Source organism: Piliocolobus tephrosceles, chromosome 21, assembly GCF_002776525.5.
Source record: "Piliocolobus tephrosceles isolate RC106 chromosome 21, ASM277652v3, whole genome shotgun sequence".
NCBI lineage: Eukaryota > Metazoa > Chordata > Mammalia > Primates > Cercopithecidae > Piliocolobus > Piliocolobus tephrosceles.
Window position 1 is genome coordinate 44,211,378 of NC_045454.1, and position 18,958 is coordinate 44,230,335.

Genomic DNA, 18,958 nt, shown 5'->3' on the forward strand with positions numbered 1-18,958 from the left:
AAAAAACAAAAAAAAAAAGAAGAAGAAAGGAAAAAAAAGAAAAGGGAAGGAAGGGCCGGGTGCAGTGGCTCACGCCTGTAATCCCAGCACTTTGGTAGGCCGAGGTGGGTGGATCACGAGGTCAGGAGTTCAAGACCAGCCTGGCCAATATGGTGAAACCCCGTCTCTACCAAAAATACAAAAATTAGCTGGGTGAGGTGGCATACATCTGTAGTCCCAGCTGCTCAGGAAGCTGAGGCAGAAGAATCACTAGAACCTGGGAGGTGGATGTTGCAGTGAGCCAAGATTGCGCCACTGCACTCCAGCCTGAGCGACAGAGTGAGACTTCATCTCAAACAAAAAAAAAGAAAAAAACAAAAAGGAAGGAAGGAAGGGAGGGAGGGAGGGATGGAAAGGGAAGGGAAGGGAAGAAAAGAAAGAAGGAAAGAAAACAATGGAAGGAAATAAGGAAAGGAAGGAAGGAAGGAAGGAAGGAAGGAAGGAAGGAAGGGGAAAAAAGAAGCCAGGCACGGAGGCTCACTCCTGTAATCCCAGCACTTTGGGAGGCAGAGACGGGTGGATCACTTGAGCCCAGGTCAAGGCTGCAGTGAACCATGACTTTGCCACTGCACTCCAGCTTGGGAGACAGAGTGAGACCCTCTCTCAAAAACCAAACCAAACCAAAACAAAAAATTCCTTCTCAGCACCAGCCCAGCCTCCTGTGCGTGTAACTTTTTTTTTTTTTTTTTTTTTGAGACCAAGTCTCGCTGTGTTTGCCCAGGTTGGAGTGCAGTGGTGCAATCTCGGCTCACTGCAACCTCTGCCTCGAGGGATCAAGCGAGTCCTCCTGCCCCAGCCTCCTGAGTAGCTGGGATTACAGGCACGCACCACCACACTCGGCTAATTTTTTTGTATTTTTAGTACAGATGGGATTTCATTATGTTGGCCAGGCTGGCCTCGAACTCCTGACCTCAGGTGATCCACCTGCCTCAGCCTCCCGAAGTGCTGGGATTCCAGGTGTGAGCCACCGCGCCCGGCCAAGAACCTGTCCTTTGCTGTTGAATAGACCCAGGTTCAAATCCCACATCCTTGGAAACAATACCTGCATCTTTAGTCCAGTGTCCTTAGGGAAGCTGCTATACTTCTCCAGCCTCCGTTTCCCTCCAAGCCTGCTCCACACTGACATGGTGTGATGATGGCAGGTAATATCGATAATCTACATCCCCCAAACCAGCATAGGTGCTCAGTGAGTGTTAATTCTTTCTTTCTTCCTTCCTTTCTTTCTTTTTTTTTTTTTTTTTTGAGATGGAGTTTCAGGCACGATCTGGGCTCACTGCAACCTCCGCCTCCCGGGTTCTAGCGATTTGTTCTGCCTCAGCCTCCCGAGTAGCTGGGATTACAGGCATGCACCACCACGCCCAGCTAATTTTTGTATTTTTAGTAGAGACGGGGTTTCACCATGTTGGCCAGGCTGGTCTCAAACTCCCGACCTTAGATGATCTGCCCACCTCAGCCTCCCAAAGCGCTGGGATTACAGGTGTGAGCCACCACACCCGGCCGTGTTAATTGTTTCAAATGCCCTTCAGCCTGGGTCTATCCTCACGACCACTCAGGCTTGGAGAGGTGCACCAGCCTCCCATCCCACCTTGTTCCCCCAAAGCAGTTCATCCTCTCATCAACCCTGGGAAGTGGAGCTGCCTCTCCCTTTTTACAGATGAGATGATGAAGACTCACAGCAGCAGCTGTTTGCCCAGTCAGGATCAGAACCCAGATCTACCCCATGCCAAAGGCTGGGCTTATTTAATGCCCATGGGCATCCCTCAACAACCCCCACCTCTAGCTATCAGTGTGTCCAGAACCTGACCATGCACCTCCACCCGCCTCCCACCCCGCTCAAGAACATTCTGTGGCTCCCCAGTACCTCCAGGAGAGACTGGCTCCACTTCTGCCTTACAGTTGCCCATGTGGACACTTCTGCTTGAGCCCTGCCTGTATCCCTGGAATCCACTGGCAAACAGTCCACTTTAAAGACTTCAATCTTGGTCGGGCGCAGTGGCTCACGCCTGTAATCCCAGCACTTTGGGAGGCCGAGGCGGGCGGATCACGAGGTCAGGAGATCGAGACTACCCTGGCCAACACGGGTGAAACCCCATCTGTACTAAAAATACTAAAAATACAAAAAATTGGCCAGGCCTGGTGGCGGGTGCCTGTAGTCCCAGCTACTTGGGAGGCTGAGGCAGGAGAATGGTGTGAACCCGGGAGGCGGAGCTTGCAGTGAGCCAAGATTGTGCCACTGCACTCCAGCCTGGGTGACAGAGCGAGACTCCATCTCAAAAAAAAAAAAAAAAAAAAATACCACTTCAATCCCGGACTGGGAGTGGTGGCTCATGCCTGTAATCCCAGCAGTTAGGAAGGTCGCTTGAGCTCAGGAGTTCAAGACCAGCCTGAGCAACACGGTGAATCCCCGTCTCTACCAAAACTACAAAAAATTAGCTGGGCTTAGTGGTGTGTGCCTATAGTCCCAGCCACTCAGGAGACTGAGGTGGGAGGATCGCTTGAGCCCCGGAGGCAGAGGTAGCAGTGAGCCATTGTCTCACCACTGCACTCCAGCCAGCCTGGGCAACATAGTAAGACCCCATCTCAATAAAACAAAAATACTTCATTCCCAGCTTCCTTTGCCCTGGGGGGGTTTGCTCTCAATCTGGGTTTCTTTCTTTACCTTTGTCCCTTGTTCATTTAACAGAGAAAAGACTCAGCCCCAGTCTCTGCCTCCAGCAGTTCCTGGCCTGGGGATAGGAGGCTTTCAGGAGGAGAGCCATCTTATCTGACCATGAGTTCACCAAATGGGATAGTTCCAAGTTGCCATCACTCCTCTCTGTCAGACTACTCCTTTGCAGAGATGTACTAAGTAGAGACAGAGTGAGCCTGAGAAAGCCAGGATGTTTAAGGCACTAGATAAATTCAGTTGGGCTAAAAGGAGAGCAACCAGGGCAGGCTTCCTGGAAGAGGAGTTCTTTGCAGAGCACGTGCCTCAGTCTCCTCCATGGGGCCTAAAAAAGTGTCGTCTGGGTCAGGCAAGGTGGCTCATGCCTGAAATTCCAGCACTTTGGGAGACTGAGGAGGGAGGATCATTGAGGCCAGAAGTTAAAGACCAGCCTGAGCAACATAGCAAGACCTCATCAGTACAAAAAAATTAAAATATTAGTTGGGCATGGTGACACACACCTGTGGTCCCAGCTACTCAGGAGGCTGAGGTGGGAGGATCTCTTGAGCCCAGGAAGTCAGGGCTACAGTGAGCTATGACCCCGCCACTGCACTCCAGCCTGGGTGACAGAACAAGACTGACTCAAAAAAAAAAAAAAAAAAAAAGAAAGGAAAAGAAAAAGAAAAAGAGAGGAAGTGAAATGAGAAAGTGGGAATCTGGGAAGGTGCTGGCACTGCTGAGGGGCAAGGTGAAGGGGACACAGAGGAGAAGGCCGTGGCAGGGGCAGCAGGGAGGCAGGGCTGGGAGTAGAGGGTGGAGCTGAGGAACAAAGTCACACACAGGCACAGAGGGCAGAGGTCACAGGACATGGTGGCCTGGAGGAGCTCAAAGAGACCAGCTGGGATGTGTGACCACAAGAGAAGAGGAGAGGTGGAGGGGGAGAAGGAAGGAGGTCACGTAGCAGCAGTGGGTCAAATGCCATGGAGAAGTCAGGGACTGGCCTGCGCCTGGGGAGGGGATGGGGGATGTGAAAGGGAGAGGCTGGGAGGCTGGCGGAAGTGAGAACCATGATATGCCCACTTCCCACCAAGCTGCCCGGTCTCCCTGCTCTGCTCCTGCAGCCTGCCGTGCTCCTGTGCCCTGCCCGCCTAGCCTGGCATCCTTCATGGGAAGTGAGGGGCACTAGGTGGGGTGACAAATGGGCAAAGAGATCAAAGGAGAGGGCTGAGGGGCTGGGTGTGGTAGCTCATGTCTATAATCCCACCACTTTGGGAGACTGAGACAGATAATCCATTGAGCCCCGGAGTTCAAGACCAGCCGGGGCAACATAGCAAGACCCCATCTCTACAAAAAATACAAAAATTATCCAGGCATGGTGGTGCACGTCTGTAGTCCCAGCTACCCAGGAGCCTGTGGTGCAGTGGGAGGATTGCTTGAGCCCAGGAGGTAGAGGCTGCACAGAGCTATGATCGCACCACTGCACTCCAGCCTGAACAACAGAGTGAGACCCTGTCTCAAAACATTTTTGTTGTTTGTTTGGTTTTTTGTTTTGTTTTTGTTTGTTTGTTTTTTGAGAGAGAGTCATCCAGGCTGGAGTGTAGTGGCAAAATATCAGCTCACTGCAACCTCCGCATCCTGGACTCAAGTGATCCTCCCACGTTAGCCTCCAGAGTAGCCAGGATCACAGACACATGCCACCACTCTTGTCTAATTTTTCTATTTTTTGTAGAGATGGGGGTCTTGCTATGTTGCCCAGGCTGGTCTTGAACTCCTGGCCTCAAGCAGTCCTCCCATCTCAGCCTCCCAAAGTGCTGGGATTACAGGTGTGAGCCATTGTGTCTGGCCCCAATGATCTTTTACTGTCCTGATAGTTTTGCCTTTTCCAGAATATCCTATAGTTGGAATCAGACAGTATATAGTCTTTTCAGATTGGCCTCTTTTTTTTTTTTTTTTTTTTTTTTTTTGCCGGGTTTCGCTCTTGTTTCCCCGGCTATAGTGCAATGGCGTGATCTTGGCTCACTACAACCCAGGTTCAAGCGATTCTCCTGCCTCGGCCTCCCGGGTAGCTGGTATTACAGGCATGCACCACCACACCTGGCTAATTTTGTATTTTTAGTAGAGCCAGGGTTTCACCGTGTTAGCCAGGGTGGTCTCAAACTCCTGACCCCAGATCCACCCGGCTCGGCCTCCCAAAGTGCTGAGATTACAGATGTGAGCCACCGAGCCCAGCCTTTTCTTTTAATAGAGACAGGGCCTTGCTATGTTGCCCAGGCTGGTCTCGAACTCCTGGCCTCAAGTGATCCTCCTGCTTCAACCTCCCAAAGTGCTGGGATTACAGGCATGAGCCATTGCACCTGGCAAAAAAAAATTAATTAAAAAAAAAAGAGAAAGAGAGAAAGAGGCCGGGTGCGGTGGCTCACGCCTGTAATCCCAGCACTTTGGGAGCCTGAGGCGGGTGGATCACTTGAGGTCACGAGTTCCAGACCAGCCTGGCCAACATAGTGAAACTTCGTCTCTATCAAAAATATTAAAAATTAGCTGGGTGTGGTGGTGGGCACCTGTAATCCCAGCTACTCGGGAGGTTGAGGCAGGAGAATCACTTGAACCTGGGAGGTGGAGATTGCAGTGAGCCGAGATCGCACCACTGCACTCCAGCCTGAACGACAGAGTAAGACTCTGTCTCAAAATAAATAAATAAATAAAAATTAAAAATAAAAAAATAAAGAGGGCTGAAGGCGATCTGAGGCGGTGCAACTTCTGTCTGGGGCAGGGGGCGTGGCTTGGTTCCTACCAGCCTCTCCTGGAGATGGGGAAGGAGGAATGGAGGTGGAGCTGGGGAGGTGGGACAGAACCCAGAAGTTGATGGCGTCGGTGAGCCAGGTGCCACATCCCCGTGCAAGGGCTCACCCCGAACCCCCTCTCACCCCCCAGGGCAGCAAGGAGCGCTTCCACTGGCAGAGCCACAACGTGAAGCAGAGCGGCGTGGACGACATGGTGCTCCTTCCCCAGATCACCGAAGACGCCATCGCCGCCAACCTCCGGAAGCGCTTCATGGATGACTACATCTTTGTACCCTGGGCCGAGGATGGAGGCGGGCAGGCAGGGAAGGAATGGATGGCTGGGCCATGGATGGAGAAGAGGGTGATGGAGCAGAGGGAGGGATGGGCTGGGAGAGCACCCGGCGGTGAGATGGAGGACAGACGGAGTGACAGCAGGGCTCTGGTTGGGGGCAGCTGTGGCTGTCACTGCCCCCTCTGCCCTGGAGAAGCTCAGCCCCAGCGTGTTCCATTTCCCCCATTCCAGATCCAACCCTGGTTTTTCTTTTTCTTTTTTTTTTTTTGAGATGGAGTCTTGCTGTGTCGCCCAGGCTGGAGAGCAGTGGCACAATCTCGGCTCACGGCAACCTCTGCCTCCCAGATTCAAACGATTCTCCGGCCTCAGCCTCCCAAGTAGCTGGGATTACAGGCATGAGCCACCATGCCTGGCTAATTTTTTTGTTTTTGTGTTTTGTTTTTGAGACTGAGTGGCTCTTGTTGCCCAGGCTAGCATGCAATGGCACGATCGCAGCTCACTGTAACCTCTGCCTCCCAGGTTCAAGTGATTCTCCTCTCTCAGCCTCCCAAGTAGCCGGGATCACAGGCACACACCACCATGCTCGGCTAATGTTTTGTATTATTAGTGGAGACAAGGTTTCACTATGTTGACCAAGCTGGTCTCGAACTCCTGACCTCAAGTGATCTGCCTGCCTCGGCCTCCCTAAGTGCTGGGATTATAGGCATGAGCCACCGCACCCGGCCAGCTCTGTTTTTTTCCAAGAGACTCGAGATGCATCCAATATCTCCATCTTTTCCACCTCCAAGCAATGCAGTCCTGGGAAGCCCTGGGTGGGGACAGGATGAGGGGACAGGGAGGACAAAACCTACCAGTACACCACACGACCCTTAACCATCCCTCAGACCTACATCGGCTCCGTGCTCATCTCCGTAAACCCCTTCAAGCAGATGCCCTACTTCACCGACCGTGAGATCGACCTCTATCAGGGCGCGGTGAGGCTGGGGCTGGGTGGCAGGCACGGCCCCGAGACCCCTAGCCCCCAGCCCTGGGCTGAGACCTGACCTCCCCCACCAGGCCCAGTATGAGAATCCCCCGCACATCTACGCCCTCACGGACAACATGTACCGGAACATGCTTATCGACTGTGAGAACCAGTGTGTCATCATTAGGTATAGACGGGGTTGGGGCGCCACAGACCCTGCTGCCCAGGCCCCCGCTGAAACATCATCACCGCCCCCAGGGAGGTTTGCCTGAAACTCCCAATCTGAACAGAGCCCTGCTGGCCCTCTCTGCCCTCACCCTGTTTCACTTTCCTTGTCACCATCTGACTCACGATGTATTTTATTGATTCATTCTGCTATCGTCTGTCTGTCCCCTCTAAATGTCACCTCAGGCCAGGTGTGGTGGCTCATGCTTGTAATCCCAGCACTTTGGGAGGCCAAGGCAAGAGGATCTCTTGAGGACATGGGCAACATGGCAACACCCTGTCTCTATAAAATAATTAGCCGGGCACTGTGGTGCATGCCTATAGTCCCCAGCTACTCAGGAGGCTGAGGAGGGAGGATTGCTTGAGCCCAGGAGTTCCAGGCGGCAACAGGGGTTATGATCACACCACTGCACTCCAGCCTGGGCAACAGAACGAGACCCCCATCTCAGTCAATCAATATATGCCAGCTCTATGAGAGCAGAGAAAGAGAGACAGAGAGAGAGAGAGAGACAGAGAGACAGAGAGAGAGAGTGTGTGTGTGTGTGTGACAGAGTCTCAGTCTGTCACCCAGGCCGAAGTGCAGTGGCGCAACCTCAGCTCACTACAACGTCCGCCTCCCAGGTTCAAGCAATTCTCCTGCCTCAGCCTCCTGAGTGGCTGGGATTACAGGCGTCTCCCACCATGTCCAGCTAATTTTTGTATTTCAGCAGAGACTGAGTTTCACCATGTTGGCCAGGCTGGTCTCAAACTTTTGACCTCAAGTGATTCTCTCTCCTCAGGCCCCCAAAGTGCTGGGATTATAGGGTTATATGAGCCACCATGCCCGGCTGAAAGCAGAGATTTTATCTGTCTTGTTCATTACGGTATCCCCAGTACCCGGAATACTGGCAGGCACACAGTAGGTGCTCAATGAATGAATAGTCAGGCACTAAAAAGGGCTCTTCCCCCCAACCCCATCCACTGATCATTGATTCCTCCATTCATCCCCAGTGGAGAGAGTGGAGCTGGGAAGACAGTGGCAGCCAAATACATCATGGGCTACATCTCCAAGGTATCTGGCGGAGGCGAGAAGGTCCAGGTGAGACGAGGAAAACAGAAGGATGAGCTGGGTCGCCCTCACCTGCATGGTAGTGCAGCCCCACCCATCTGCACTCCTGCCCCAGTCTGACTTCTTCCCACCCCACCTGCCTCTGCCCCCAGCACGTCAAAGATATCATCCTGCAGTCCAATCCGCTGCTCGAGGCTTTCGGCAACGCCAAGACTGTGCGCAACAACAATTCCAGCCGCTTTGTGAGTCACTGCAGCTCTGCTTGGAGCAGCTGCTCCATCTGTGCTGACCTTTCTACACCCACAACCACACATACACACACCTGCATTGCCAGGACAAGATCCCATTGGAAACCCAGCAGGAAATACCTACTCCTGAATGGGAGACTCACTTCCTGCTCATGGTCCATTTCAAAAGGGAGTCCCCTATTGGCAGAACTGTGGAGGCCATGACACCCCTGTGTAACATTCTTAAATGCTCTCTGGCTGCAGCCATGCTACATTGTTCCCATTCACATTTCAGGTCCAATTTATGCCCTCATTCATTCATTCTTTCGACAATAGTGCTGGGACTTGTTCTTTGTGTGGGTGCTGTGCTGGGCCCAGTGGAAGACAGGATAGGTAAACAGATCTGGATTCAGGGTCTGATTCTGTCATTGTGAGCTATGTAGCCTGGGGGAAAAAAAAATCGATGTAACTTCCTGAGTTTCATTTGTTTGCTCATCCATAAAATGGGGATGATGTTAACATCCATCTCATGACTTTAGTATTACACCTGCACATGGATATGGTTTACTAATTCCATACCCTTGGACTGGGTGCGGGGGGCTCAGGCCTGAAATCCCCGCACTTTGGGAGGCTGGGACGGGTGGATCACTTGAGGTCTGGAGTTCCAAGACCAGCCTGGCAAACATGATGAAACCCTGTCTCTACCAAAACTACAAAAATTAGCTGGGCGTGGTGGCGGGCACCTGTAGTCCCAGCTACTCAGGAGGCTGAGGCAGGAGAATCACTTGAACCCAGGAGGTGGATGTTGCAGTGAGCCGAGATAGCGCCACTGCACCCCAGCCTGGGCAACAGAGTGAGACTCTGTCCCAAAAAAAAAGGAAGAAGGGAAGAGAGGCAAGGCTCATAAGACCCATCCCTAATCCTTCCCCCACCTGCACCCCAGGACGCTGGGGTGCTGACATGGTTCTCTCGAATTCAGGGCAAGTACTTTGAGATCCAGTTCAGCCGAGGTGGGGAGCCGGATGGGGGCAAGATCTCCAACTTCTTGCTGGAGAAGTCACGCGTGGTCATGCAGAATGAAAATGAGAGGAACTTCCACATCTACTACCAGGTGCAGGGAAGGGGCTGGGGGAGAGTGAGCCCCACCTAGAGCCCAGCAGGGTGGACAATGGGAAAGTACATGCCTGGGAGGGCATGGCAGGGCAGATGGGGGGATCACAGGGGCTGAGCCAGGCAAGCAGCAGATGCATGAACATTGCACACACCCTCCAGCTGCTGGAAGGGGCCTCCCAGGAGCAAAGGCAGAACCTGGGCCTCATGACACCAGACTACTATTACTACCTCAACCAATCGGACACCTACCAGGTGGACGGCACCGACGACAGAAGCGACTTTGGTGAGACTCTGGTGAGCACCGGCCTCCACTCCAGTCCCCAGCCAGGCAGACCTCAGCCCCAGAAACTCCCCTGAGTTACAAATTAGGAAAACAAAGCTAAGGCCGGGCACGGTGGCTCACACCTGTAATCCCAGCACTTTGGGAGGCCGAGGCAGGCAGATCACTTAAGGTCAGGAGTTTGAGACCGGCCTGGCCAACGTGGCTAAACCCCGCCTCTACTTAAAATACAAAAATTAGCCAGGCATGAATGCGCATGACTGTAATCCCAGCTACTGGGGAGGCTGAGGCAGAAGAATTGCTTGAAACCAGGAGGCAGAAGTTGCAGTGAGCCGAGATCACACCACTGCACTCCAGCCTGAGCAACAGAGTGAGACTCCATCTCAAAAACCAAAAAAAGACCAGGCGCAGTGGCTCATGCCTGTAATCCCAGCACTTTGGGAGGCTGAGGCAGGTGGGTTACTTGAGGTCAGGAGTTCAAGACCAGCCTGGCCAACATAGTGAAACCCCATCTCTACTAAGAATACAAAAATTAGCCGGGCATGATGGCATGCGCCTGTAGTCCCAGCTACTCAGGCGGCTGAGGCAAGAGAATCGCTTAAACCCAGGAGGTAGAGGTTGCAGCGAGCCAAGATAGCGCCACTGCACTCCCACCTGGGTGAAAGAGTGAGACTCTTTAAAAAATACAATAGGAAACCGAAGCCTAGGCCAGACATGGTGCTCACACCTGTAATCCCAGGTACTCGGGAGGCTGAGGCAGGAAAATTGTTTGAACCCGGGATGAGGAGGTTGCAGTGAGCCACGATCACGCCACTGCACTCCAGCCTGGGCAACAGAGGGAGACTCTGTCTCAAAAATAAAAAATATAATAAAAAACAAAGCCCAGAGAGGTGCAGGCACTTGCCCAAGGTCACACAGCAAGTGACTGAAAGGGGTAGGATGGGGACCCAAGGGTGCTCACTCCCTGAGTCCATGCTGTGGCCCCTCAAGCCTGCCCCTGGAGGCAGGTTGGAGGCGAGGATTCACGGCACAGTTTCTGCTCCCGTTGTACCCACAGAGCGCCATGCAGGTCATTGGGATCCCGCCCAGCATCCAGCAGCTGGTCCTACAGCTGGTGGCAGGGATCTTGCACCTAGGGAACATCAGTTTCTGTGAAGACGGGAATTACGCCCAAGTGGAGAGTGTGGACCGTGAGTGTGGGTGTCAGGGAGGGAGGGATGGAGGGCTATGGGTGTGTGAACTGTGTCCTCCCAGCTCCGCCCCAGGAAGCTGAGAGCCCACGAGGACAACGTCGGTGTCACTGGCAACATGGGGATAATAGGAGGCCCATGCAGGAGGCACAAGAGCCCAACAACTGTCCTGTTTTTGCCCTGACCTTTGCCCCGGTAGTCCTGGCCTTTCCCGCCTACCTGCTGGGCATTGACAGTGGGCGACTGCAGGAGAAGCTGACCAGCCGCAAGATGGACAGCCGCTGGGGCGGGCGCAGCGAGTCCATCGATGTGACCCTCAACGTGGAGCAGGCAGCCTACACCCGCGACGCCCTGGCCAAGGGGCTCTATGCCCGCCTCTTCGACTTCCTCGTGGAGGCGAGTGGGGCTGGGGCTGGAGGGCAGAGTGGGCACTCTGGGGTCACAAACATTTATGGAGGCTGAGTGCAGTGGCTCACTCCTGCGACCCCAATGCTTTGGGTGGCCGAGGTGGGAGCATCGTTTGAGGCCAGAAGTTCAAGACTAGCCTGGGTGGCTGGGCGCAGTGGCTCACGCCTGAAATCCCAGCACTTTGGGAGGCCGAGGTGGGTGGATCTCCTGAGGTCGGGAGTTCGAGATCAGCCTGACCAACATGGAGAAACCCCGTCTCTACTAAAAATACAAAATTAGCCGGGTGTGCTGGCGCATGCCTGTAATCCCAGCTACTCCGGAGGCTGAGGCAGGAGAATTGCTTGAACCCAGGAGGTGGAGGTTGCTGTGAGCCGAGACCATGCCATTGCACTCCAGCCTAGGCAAAAAGAGCAAAACTTTTTCTTAAAAAAAAAAAAGAAAGAAAAAAAGACTAGCCTGGGCAACATAGCAAGACCCCATCTCTACAGAAATTTCCAATTAGTTGGGTGTGGTGGTATGCACTTGTGGTTCCAGCTACTCAGGAGGCTGAGGTTGGGGGATCGTTTGAACCCAGGAGGTCAGGGCTGCAGGGAGCTATGATTGCACTGTTGCACTCCAGGCTGGGTGACAGAGCAAGACTCCGTCTCTAAAAAAAAAAACACTTTTGGCCAGATGTAGTGGCTCATGCCTGTAATCCCAGCACTTTGGGAGGCTGAGGCAGGTGGATCACTTGAGGTCTGGAGTTCAAGACCAGCCTGGCCAACATGGTGAAACCCCGTCTCTACTAAAAATTACCCAGGAGTCATGGCACATGCCTTTAATCCCAGCTACTTGGGAGGCTGAGGCAGGAGAATCACTTGAATCCGGGAGGTGGAAGTTGCAGTGAGCTGAGATCATGCCATTGCACTCCAGCCTGGGCGACAGAGCAAGACTCTGTCTCAAAATAATAATAATAATAATAATAATAATAATAATAATAAAGTATAAAATGTATGGCCGGACACAGTGCTTCATGCCTGTAATCCCAGCACTTTGGGAGGTCAAGGTGGGCAGATCACTCGAGGTCAGGAGTTTGAGATTAGCCCTGGCCAACACAGCAAAACCCCATCTCTACTAAAAATATGAGAATTAGCCAGGTGTGGTGACGCATGCCTGTAATCCCAGCTACTTGGGAGGCTGAGGCAGAAGGATCTCTTGAATCCTGGAGGCGGAGGTTACAGTGAGCCGAGATTGCGCCACTGGCTTTCCAGCCTGGGCAACAGAGTGAGACTCCGCCTCAAAAATAAAAGAAAAGAAAAAGCCCCATAAAGTAGTTACTATTATCAACCTGTTTTAAAGATAAGAAAATAGAGGTGCAGAGAGGTTCAGAGGCAGAGTCAGCTCCGGAGCCACGGACCCTGATGCACTGACACTTGGGTTTCTCCTCTGAGTGACTGACTGAGGAGTGGGGAGACCATACACAGAGCCAGGAAGGGCAGAGCTAAAGAGGGCTGGAGGGAAATTGGCATGAGGGGACATCACCCATGAAGTTGGCTAGGCGTGTGTCTAAGGAGTGGTGGGCAAGGGCTTCAGATCTGACCAATGCCCACTGACCTCCTGTCTCCACCCACACCGCAGGCCATCAACCGTGCTATGCAAAAACCGCAGGAAGAGTACAGCATCGGCGTGCTGGACATTTACGGCTTCGAGATCTTCCAGGTACAGCCCCCTGCCTCCAGTCCACATCCTGTCCCCCCGGGGCAGCCCGGGGTGGCCGCAAGAACTTCTAGCACCAGGACATTGAGGGAAGGACACTTTTCCTCCTTCTGCAGAAAAATGGCTTCGAGCAGTTTTGCATCAACTTCGTCAATGAGAAGCTGCAGCAAATCTTTATCGAACTCACCCTGAAGGCCGAACAGGTGGGCAGCCAAGCAGCCAGGGATGGAGGATCCTGGGGGGGAGGGGGTGGAAGGACCATGAGCATCCCTTAGCAACTAGGGGACACCTCAGCCCTCCCCACCACGTTCCCACCTCTCTGTGCCAACCTGCCCAGGCTCCATAGTGATACTTCCTTCTGCCTCTAAAGCTTTGGGAAGGACCGTGCCTCTTAGTTCATTCATTCAGCAATTATTTATTGAGCACCTGTTGTGTGCCAGGCACTGTTTGGGGTGCTTGGAGACACAGCCATGAACAATAAGGCAATAGTCCCTGCTGTCTGCATTTAGCCCCTCCCCCAGAAGCAGAGCCTGAGGCAAGGATTCAGGGACAAATGGTTTTTCTGGGAGGCAATCCCAGGAAGCTCCAAGAGGAGACAGAGGAAGCGAGTCAGGGATTTTTTTTTTTTTTTGAGACAGGATCTCGCTCTGTTGTCCAGGCTGGAGTACAGTGGTGTGATCACAGGTCACTGCAGTCTACACCTCCTGGGCTCAAACGATCCTCCCATTTCAGCCTCTCAAGTAGCTGGGACCACAGGCACACACCATCATGCCTGGCTAATATTTTAAAACTTCTTTGTAGAGTCAATGTTTAACTTTGTTGCCCAGATTGGTCTTGATCTCCTGGCCTCAAGCAATCCTCCTGCCTTGGCCTGCCAAAGTGCTGGGACTACAGGCATGAGTTAACATGCCCAGCTCTGAGACAGGGATTTTTTTTAAAAGAGAGAGAGAGGCTGGGTGCAGTGGCTCATGCCTATAATCCCAGCACTTTGGGAGGCTGGGGCGGGTGGATCACCTGAGGTCAGGAGTTTGAAACCAGCCTGGACAACATGGTGAAACCCCGTCTCTACTAAAAATATAAGACTTAGCCGGGCATGGTGGTGGGCACCTGTAATCCCAGCTACTCAGGAGGCTGAGGCAGGAGAATCACTTGAACCCAGGAGGCAGAGGTTGCAGTGAGCTGAGACTGCGCCACTGCACTCCAGCCTAGGCAACAGAATGAGACCCTGTCTCTAAATAAATAAATAAATAAATAAATAAATAAAAATAAAAATAAGAAAAGAAAAAAGAGAGAGAGACAGACCGAGCCAGACACAATCACTCACACCTATAGTCCCAGCTATCTAGGAGGCTGAGATAAGAGGATCGCTTGAGCCTGGGGGTTCAAAGCCAGCCTGGACAACATAGTGAGACCCCATCTCTACAAAAAACATAAAAATTTGCCAGGTGTGGTGGTGTGCTCCCGAGGTCTCAGAAGGCTGAGATGAGAGGATCACTTGAGCCCTGGAGGTCAAGGTTGCAGTGAGCTAGGATCGCATCACTGAGCTCTAGCCTGGGTAACATAGCAAAACCTGGTCTCAAAAAAAAAACAACAACAACAAAAAAGAAAGCTGCATGCAGTGGCTCATGTCTGTATGCCTGTAATTCCAGCACTTTGGGAGGCCGAGGTGGAAGACCAGCCTGACCAACATGGAAAAACCCCATCTCTACTAAAAATACAAAATTAGCCAGGCGTGGCGGCACATGCCTGTAATCCCAGCTTCTTGGGAGGCTGAGGCAGGAGAATCGCTTTAACTCGGAAGGCAGAGGTTGCAATGAGCCAAGATCGTGCCACTGCACTCTAGCCTGGGCAACAAGAGTGAAACTCCATCTCAAAAAAAAAAGAGTCCAAATAGGGCATTAATGAGCAAGTTATGCTGTGGACAACCAGTGTGCAACTGCACTGGGACTCGAGGAGGCTTCATAGAGCACACAGAGAAGCAAGGGAGCTGGGGTATTAATCCACCCGCTCCTGTTGATTATTGGTCAAGGACTCCCAGAACCAAATATAATTCCCTGGCACTTCCAGCCTTGCTCACACAGGAGTGATGGGCTTTGTTATCAGAGACAGTCCTAACTGATAAGATGGAGAAGAAGAGAGGACATGGGGGGAAGGGTGGCCACGTTTTTCACTGCCCCCCCCACCCCTTTTCCACCCCCAGGAGGAGTACGTACAGGAAGGCATCCGCTGGACTCCAATCCAGTACTTCAACAACAAGGTCGTCTGTGACCTCATTGAAAACAAGCTGGTGAGGGCTGGGTCAACTTTCGCGGGGGCGTCTCACTGGGACCCTAAGCTGAATCTGGAAGATGGGGGGAGGGACAAGGATGTTATGGCATCCTCAGGCCCTTCTCCACCCTACACTCAGGACTTCCAGCAGACAGAACACAACCAAAATGTCCCTTCCACCCCTCATCCACTCATTCCGCCTACTTGTCCACCTGTCGCTTAATCATTCAATAAACACTGCCCCCGAAACCCCAGCTCAGAGTCAGAGTCAAATTTGCAGATTCCATGCCGGGCGCGGTGGCTCACACCTGTAATCCCAGCACTTTGGGAGGCCGAGGCGGGCGGATCACCTGAGGTCGGGAGTTGGAGATCAGCCTGACCAACATGGTGAAAACCCGTCTCTACTAAAAATACAAAAAATTATCCAGGCATGGTGGCGGGTGCCTGTAATCCCAGCTACCCAGGAGGCTGAGGTGGATCACTTGAGCCCAGCAAGTCGAGGGTGCAGGGAGCTATGATTGCGCCACCACACTCCAGTCTGAGGAACAGAACAAGACCCTGTCTCAAAAAAATTAAATTTAAAAAGTATTTAGGCTGGGCGTGGTGGCTCATGCCTGTAATCCCAGCACTTTGGGAGGCCAAGGCAGGTGGATCACCTGAGGCCAGGAGATCAAAACCAGCCTGGTCAAAATGGTGAAACGCCATCTCTACTAAAAAATACAAAAGTTAGCCTGCCATGGTGGGAGCACACCTGTAATCCCAGCTACTCCGGAGGCTGAAGCAGGAGAATCACGAACCCGGGAGATGGAGGCTGCAGTGAGCTGAGATCATACCACTGCACTCCAGCCTGGGCAACAGAGCAAGACTCCATCTCTAAATAAATAAATAAGTAAATAAATAAACAAACAAATAAATAAGGCAGGTCCCCCCACCAAGGGATTCTAGTCTGGGACCTGAATCTCTTGAGGGGCCCCCAGCCACTTCTGCACCCCAGCGAGCTTCCGCGGCAGCCCCACACACCCCTGCCCCCCCATCCCTTCCATCCCTGACCCCTGCAGTGCCTCTTGTGCTTGTATTTGGAAGCCCCTGGTGCCCTCCCCGCCCCCAAAGCTCTAGCTCCCTCTACTCCTCCACCCCCTCCCTCCCCTAATCTCCACACTGATGAGCCATGGGGAGGCAAGGGAGAGCAAACTGAACGGCTGCTGGCTCCCGCTCGCCCCGCAGAGTCCCCCAGGCATCATGAGCGTCTTGGACGACGTGTGTGCCACCATGCACGCCACGGGCGGGGGAGCAGACCAGACACTGCTGCAGAAGTTGCAGGCGGCCGTGGGCACCCACGAGCATTTCAACAGCTGGAGCGCCGGCTTCGTCATCCACCACTACGCTGGCAAGGTGCGCCCCCTGCCCCTACCTCACCCTGTGCCTCCTTGCAGACCCCCAGGGCTCCGGGCTGTAGCCCCCACCCTCCAGCACGCAGGCTGGAAAGAGCCTGCTAGGACCCTCATCCGGAGCTGTAGAATTCCACCGTCCCCCTGCCTCAATCCACCCCCTACTAACCAGAACTACAGACCCTTCCAGCTGACCCCTCAGGAACTCTCTAAGCCCCAAACTTGCCTGGACCCCACCAGCACCACCACCACTACCACCGTGTTCCCTGGGCCAGGGCTGCAGAAACCCACTGGCCTCTGATCCAGGCCACAGCTTCCCTTACACATCAACTCCCCTAACAGAGGGAACAGAAATCCCGCCCCCCCACCCGATTAACACCAGCTTGGGTACCAGACCACCTGTGCTCCCAGATAAGCCCCAGTGTAAGTCATAACCCCCTGACTAGGACATAGCCCCCCACTTTCTGATCCCAATTTGGAGAGGAAATCCCCAAAGCCCCCAGGTCCCTTCTGTGAGCCACCAGCCTTCAAAATGTGCTGAAGCCCTCCTACAGACCCCTATCCAAGGCTACAGAAATCCACTGGCCTCCAACCATGCCTGCAGCCCCGCTCCCCAGCGGACAGGACTGTAGCCTCTCGAGTGGTGGTGGGCGCCTGTAATCCCAGCTACTTGGGAGGCCGAGGCAGGGGAATCACTTGAACCCAGGAGGCTGAGGTTGCAGTGAACCAAGACTGTGCCACAACACGCCAGCCTGGTTGCAAAAGCCCTGCTTGGAACTACAGAGAGCCCCAACCTTTGGTAGCAGCTCCAGCCCCCAATCCTGGCTGATGTCCCCCTGCAGGGACCCCTGAGGCAGGGCTGTTACCATCCTGACACAGGCCCCCCACACTGGCCCCTGACTGACCAGGTCACAGATACCCAATCTAACCTTTGACTCCCAGGGACACCCCACCCAGGCTGCAGCCCCCGACCCACCAATCCGAGCTATCACTTTCACCGCCACCTGGCCTCTGATGCAAACTGCAGCTCTCTCCCAGCTCATCTAGGTTGTAACCCCCACCTCCCCTTACCTCTGACCTGGGATACAGCTACGATCCTCTAACCTCAACTTGAGTATCAGCCCTCCAGGAAGCCCACCCCCCATCCCCTATTCTGAACTGTAGATACCCCCCAACCAGCGCTGTAGACACTCCCCAATCCCCTCACCCCACAGCAGGCCCCAGGAAACCCTTGACTACCTGGGCTGTAAGCACTCCGCGCCCACCCTCCCAGCCAGGTCTCTCAGTCCCTCACTGTCCTCAGCGCTGTCCCCTCCAGGTCTCCTACGACGTCAGCGGCTTCTGCGAGAGGAACCGAGACGTTCTCTTCTCTGACCTCATAGAGCTGATGCAGACCAGTGAGCAGTGAGTGGTCACAGGCATGGGGACCTCTGGCTACAACCCCCCAAGGGGATGGAGGGAGGACCAGGCACCACCCCATCTTCCCAAGAGCTGCCATCTCGCCACAAACTCAAGGGAAGTGGCTGTGCGGCCAGGATGGTGTTTCTATGGACTAGTTCTGACGTCAAAAGTAATTCCAGAGACCAGGTGCAGTGCCTCATGCCTATCATCCCAGCACTCTGGGAGGCCGAGGTGGTCAAATCACATCAGGCCAAGCGTTTGAGACCAGCCTGGGCAACATGGCGAAACCTTGTCTCTACTAAAATTATAAAAATTACCTAGGTGTGGTGGTGCGCACGTGTAATTCCAGCTACTCAGAAGGCAGAGGCATGAAAATCACTTGAACCCAGGAGGCGGAGGTTGCAGTGAGCCAAGATCACGCCACTGCACTCCAGCCTGTGCAACAGAGGGAGATTCTGTCTCAAAACAAAAAAAAGGCCGGGCGCGGTGGCTCACGCCTGTAATCCCAGCACTTTGGGAGGCTGAGGTGGACGGATCACAAGGTCAGGAGATCAAGACCATCCTGGTTAACACAGTGAAACCCCGTCTCTACTAAAAATACAAAAAATTAGCCGGGCGAGGTGGCGGGTGCCTGTAGTCCCAGCTCGTCGGGAGGCTGAGGCAGGAGAATGGCGTGAACCCGGGAGGCGGAGCTTGCAGTGAGCTGAGACTGCGCCACTGCACTTCAGCCTGCAGCCTGGGCAACAGCGAGACTCCATCTCAAAAAACAAAAACAAAAAACCCACGAAGAATGTAGTATCAGGTGTAAAGTAATAAGACAGGGATCCTTAAAGTTTTGACATGTGGTTCCCAGACCAGCAACCTGGGCATCCTTGGGCCTTGTTTCCAATGTGGAATCTCCTTAGGCAGAAGGATCACTTGAGATCCCAAGTTCAAGACCAGCCTGGGCAACGTAGCAAGACCCCTGTCTCTAAAAAAAAAAAAATCGTTTTTTCA

The 18,958-nt window shown here is 53.4% G+C and overlaps 1 protein-coding gene across 1 annotated transcript in view; it reads left to right on the plus strand.

Annotated features, from left to right (window-relative positions):
- Positions 1 to 18,958, plus strand: part of MYO1F (myosin IF) — a 51,728-nt gene that overhangs the window by 14,163 nt on the left and 18,607 nt on the right. Inside the window, exons 2-15 of the mRNA XM_026455560.2 lie at positions 5,615 to 5,752; positions 6,640 to 6,729; positions 6,812 to 6,906; positions 7,935 to 8,022; positions 8,145 to 8,234; positions 9,199 to 9,330; positions 9,492 to 9,626; positions 10,670 to 10,802; positions 11,002 to 11,198; positions 12,828 to 12,908; positions 13,022 to 13,108; positions 15,106 to 15,192; positions 16,398 to 16,565; positions 17,880 to 17,965. Of these exons, the coding sequence (XP_026311345.1) occupies positions 5,615 to 5,752; positions 6,640 to 6,729; positions 6,812 to 6,906; positions 7,935 to 8,022; positions 8,145 to 8,234; positions 9,199 to 9,330; positions 9,492 to 9,626; positions 10,670 to 10,802; positions 11,002 to 11,198; positions 12,828 to 12,908; positions 13,022 to 13,108; positions 15,106 to 15,192; positions 16,398 to 16,565; positions 17,880 to 17,965 (1,607 nt within the window). The remainder of the gene's footprint in view (positions 1 to 5,614; positions 5,753 to 6,639; positions 6,730 to 6,811; positions 6,907 to 7,934; positions 8,023 to 8,144; positions 8,235 to 9,198; positions 9,331 to 9,491; positions 9,627 to 10,669; positions 10,803 to 11,001; positions 11,199 to 12,827; positions 12,909 to 13,021; positions 13,109 to 15,105; positions 15,193 to 16,397; positions 16,566 to 17,879; positions 17,966 to 18,958) is intronic.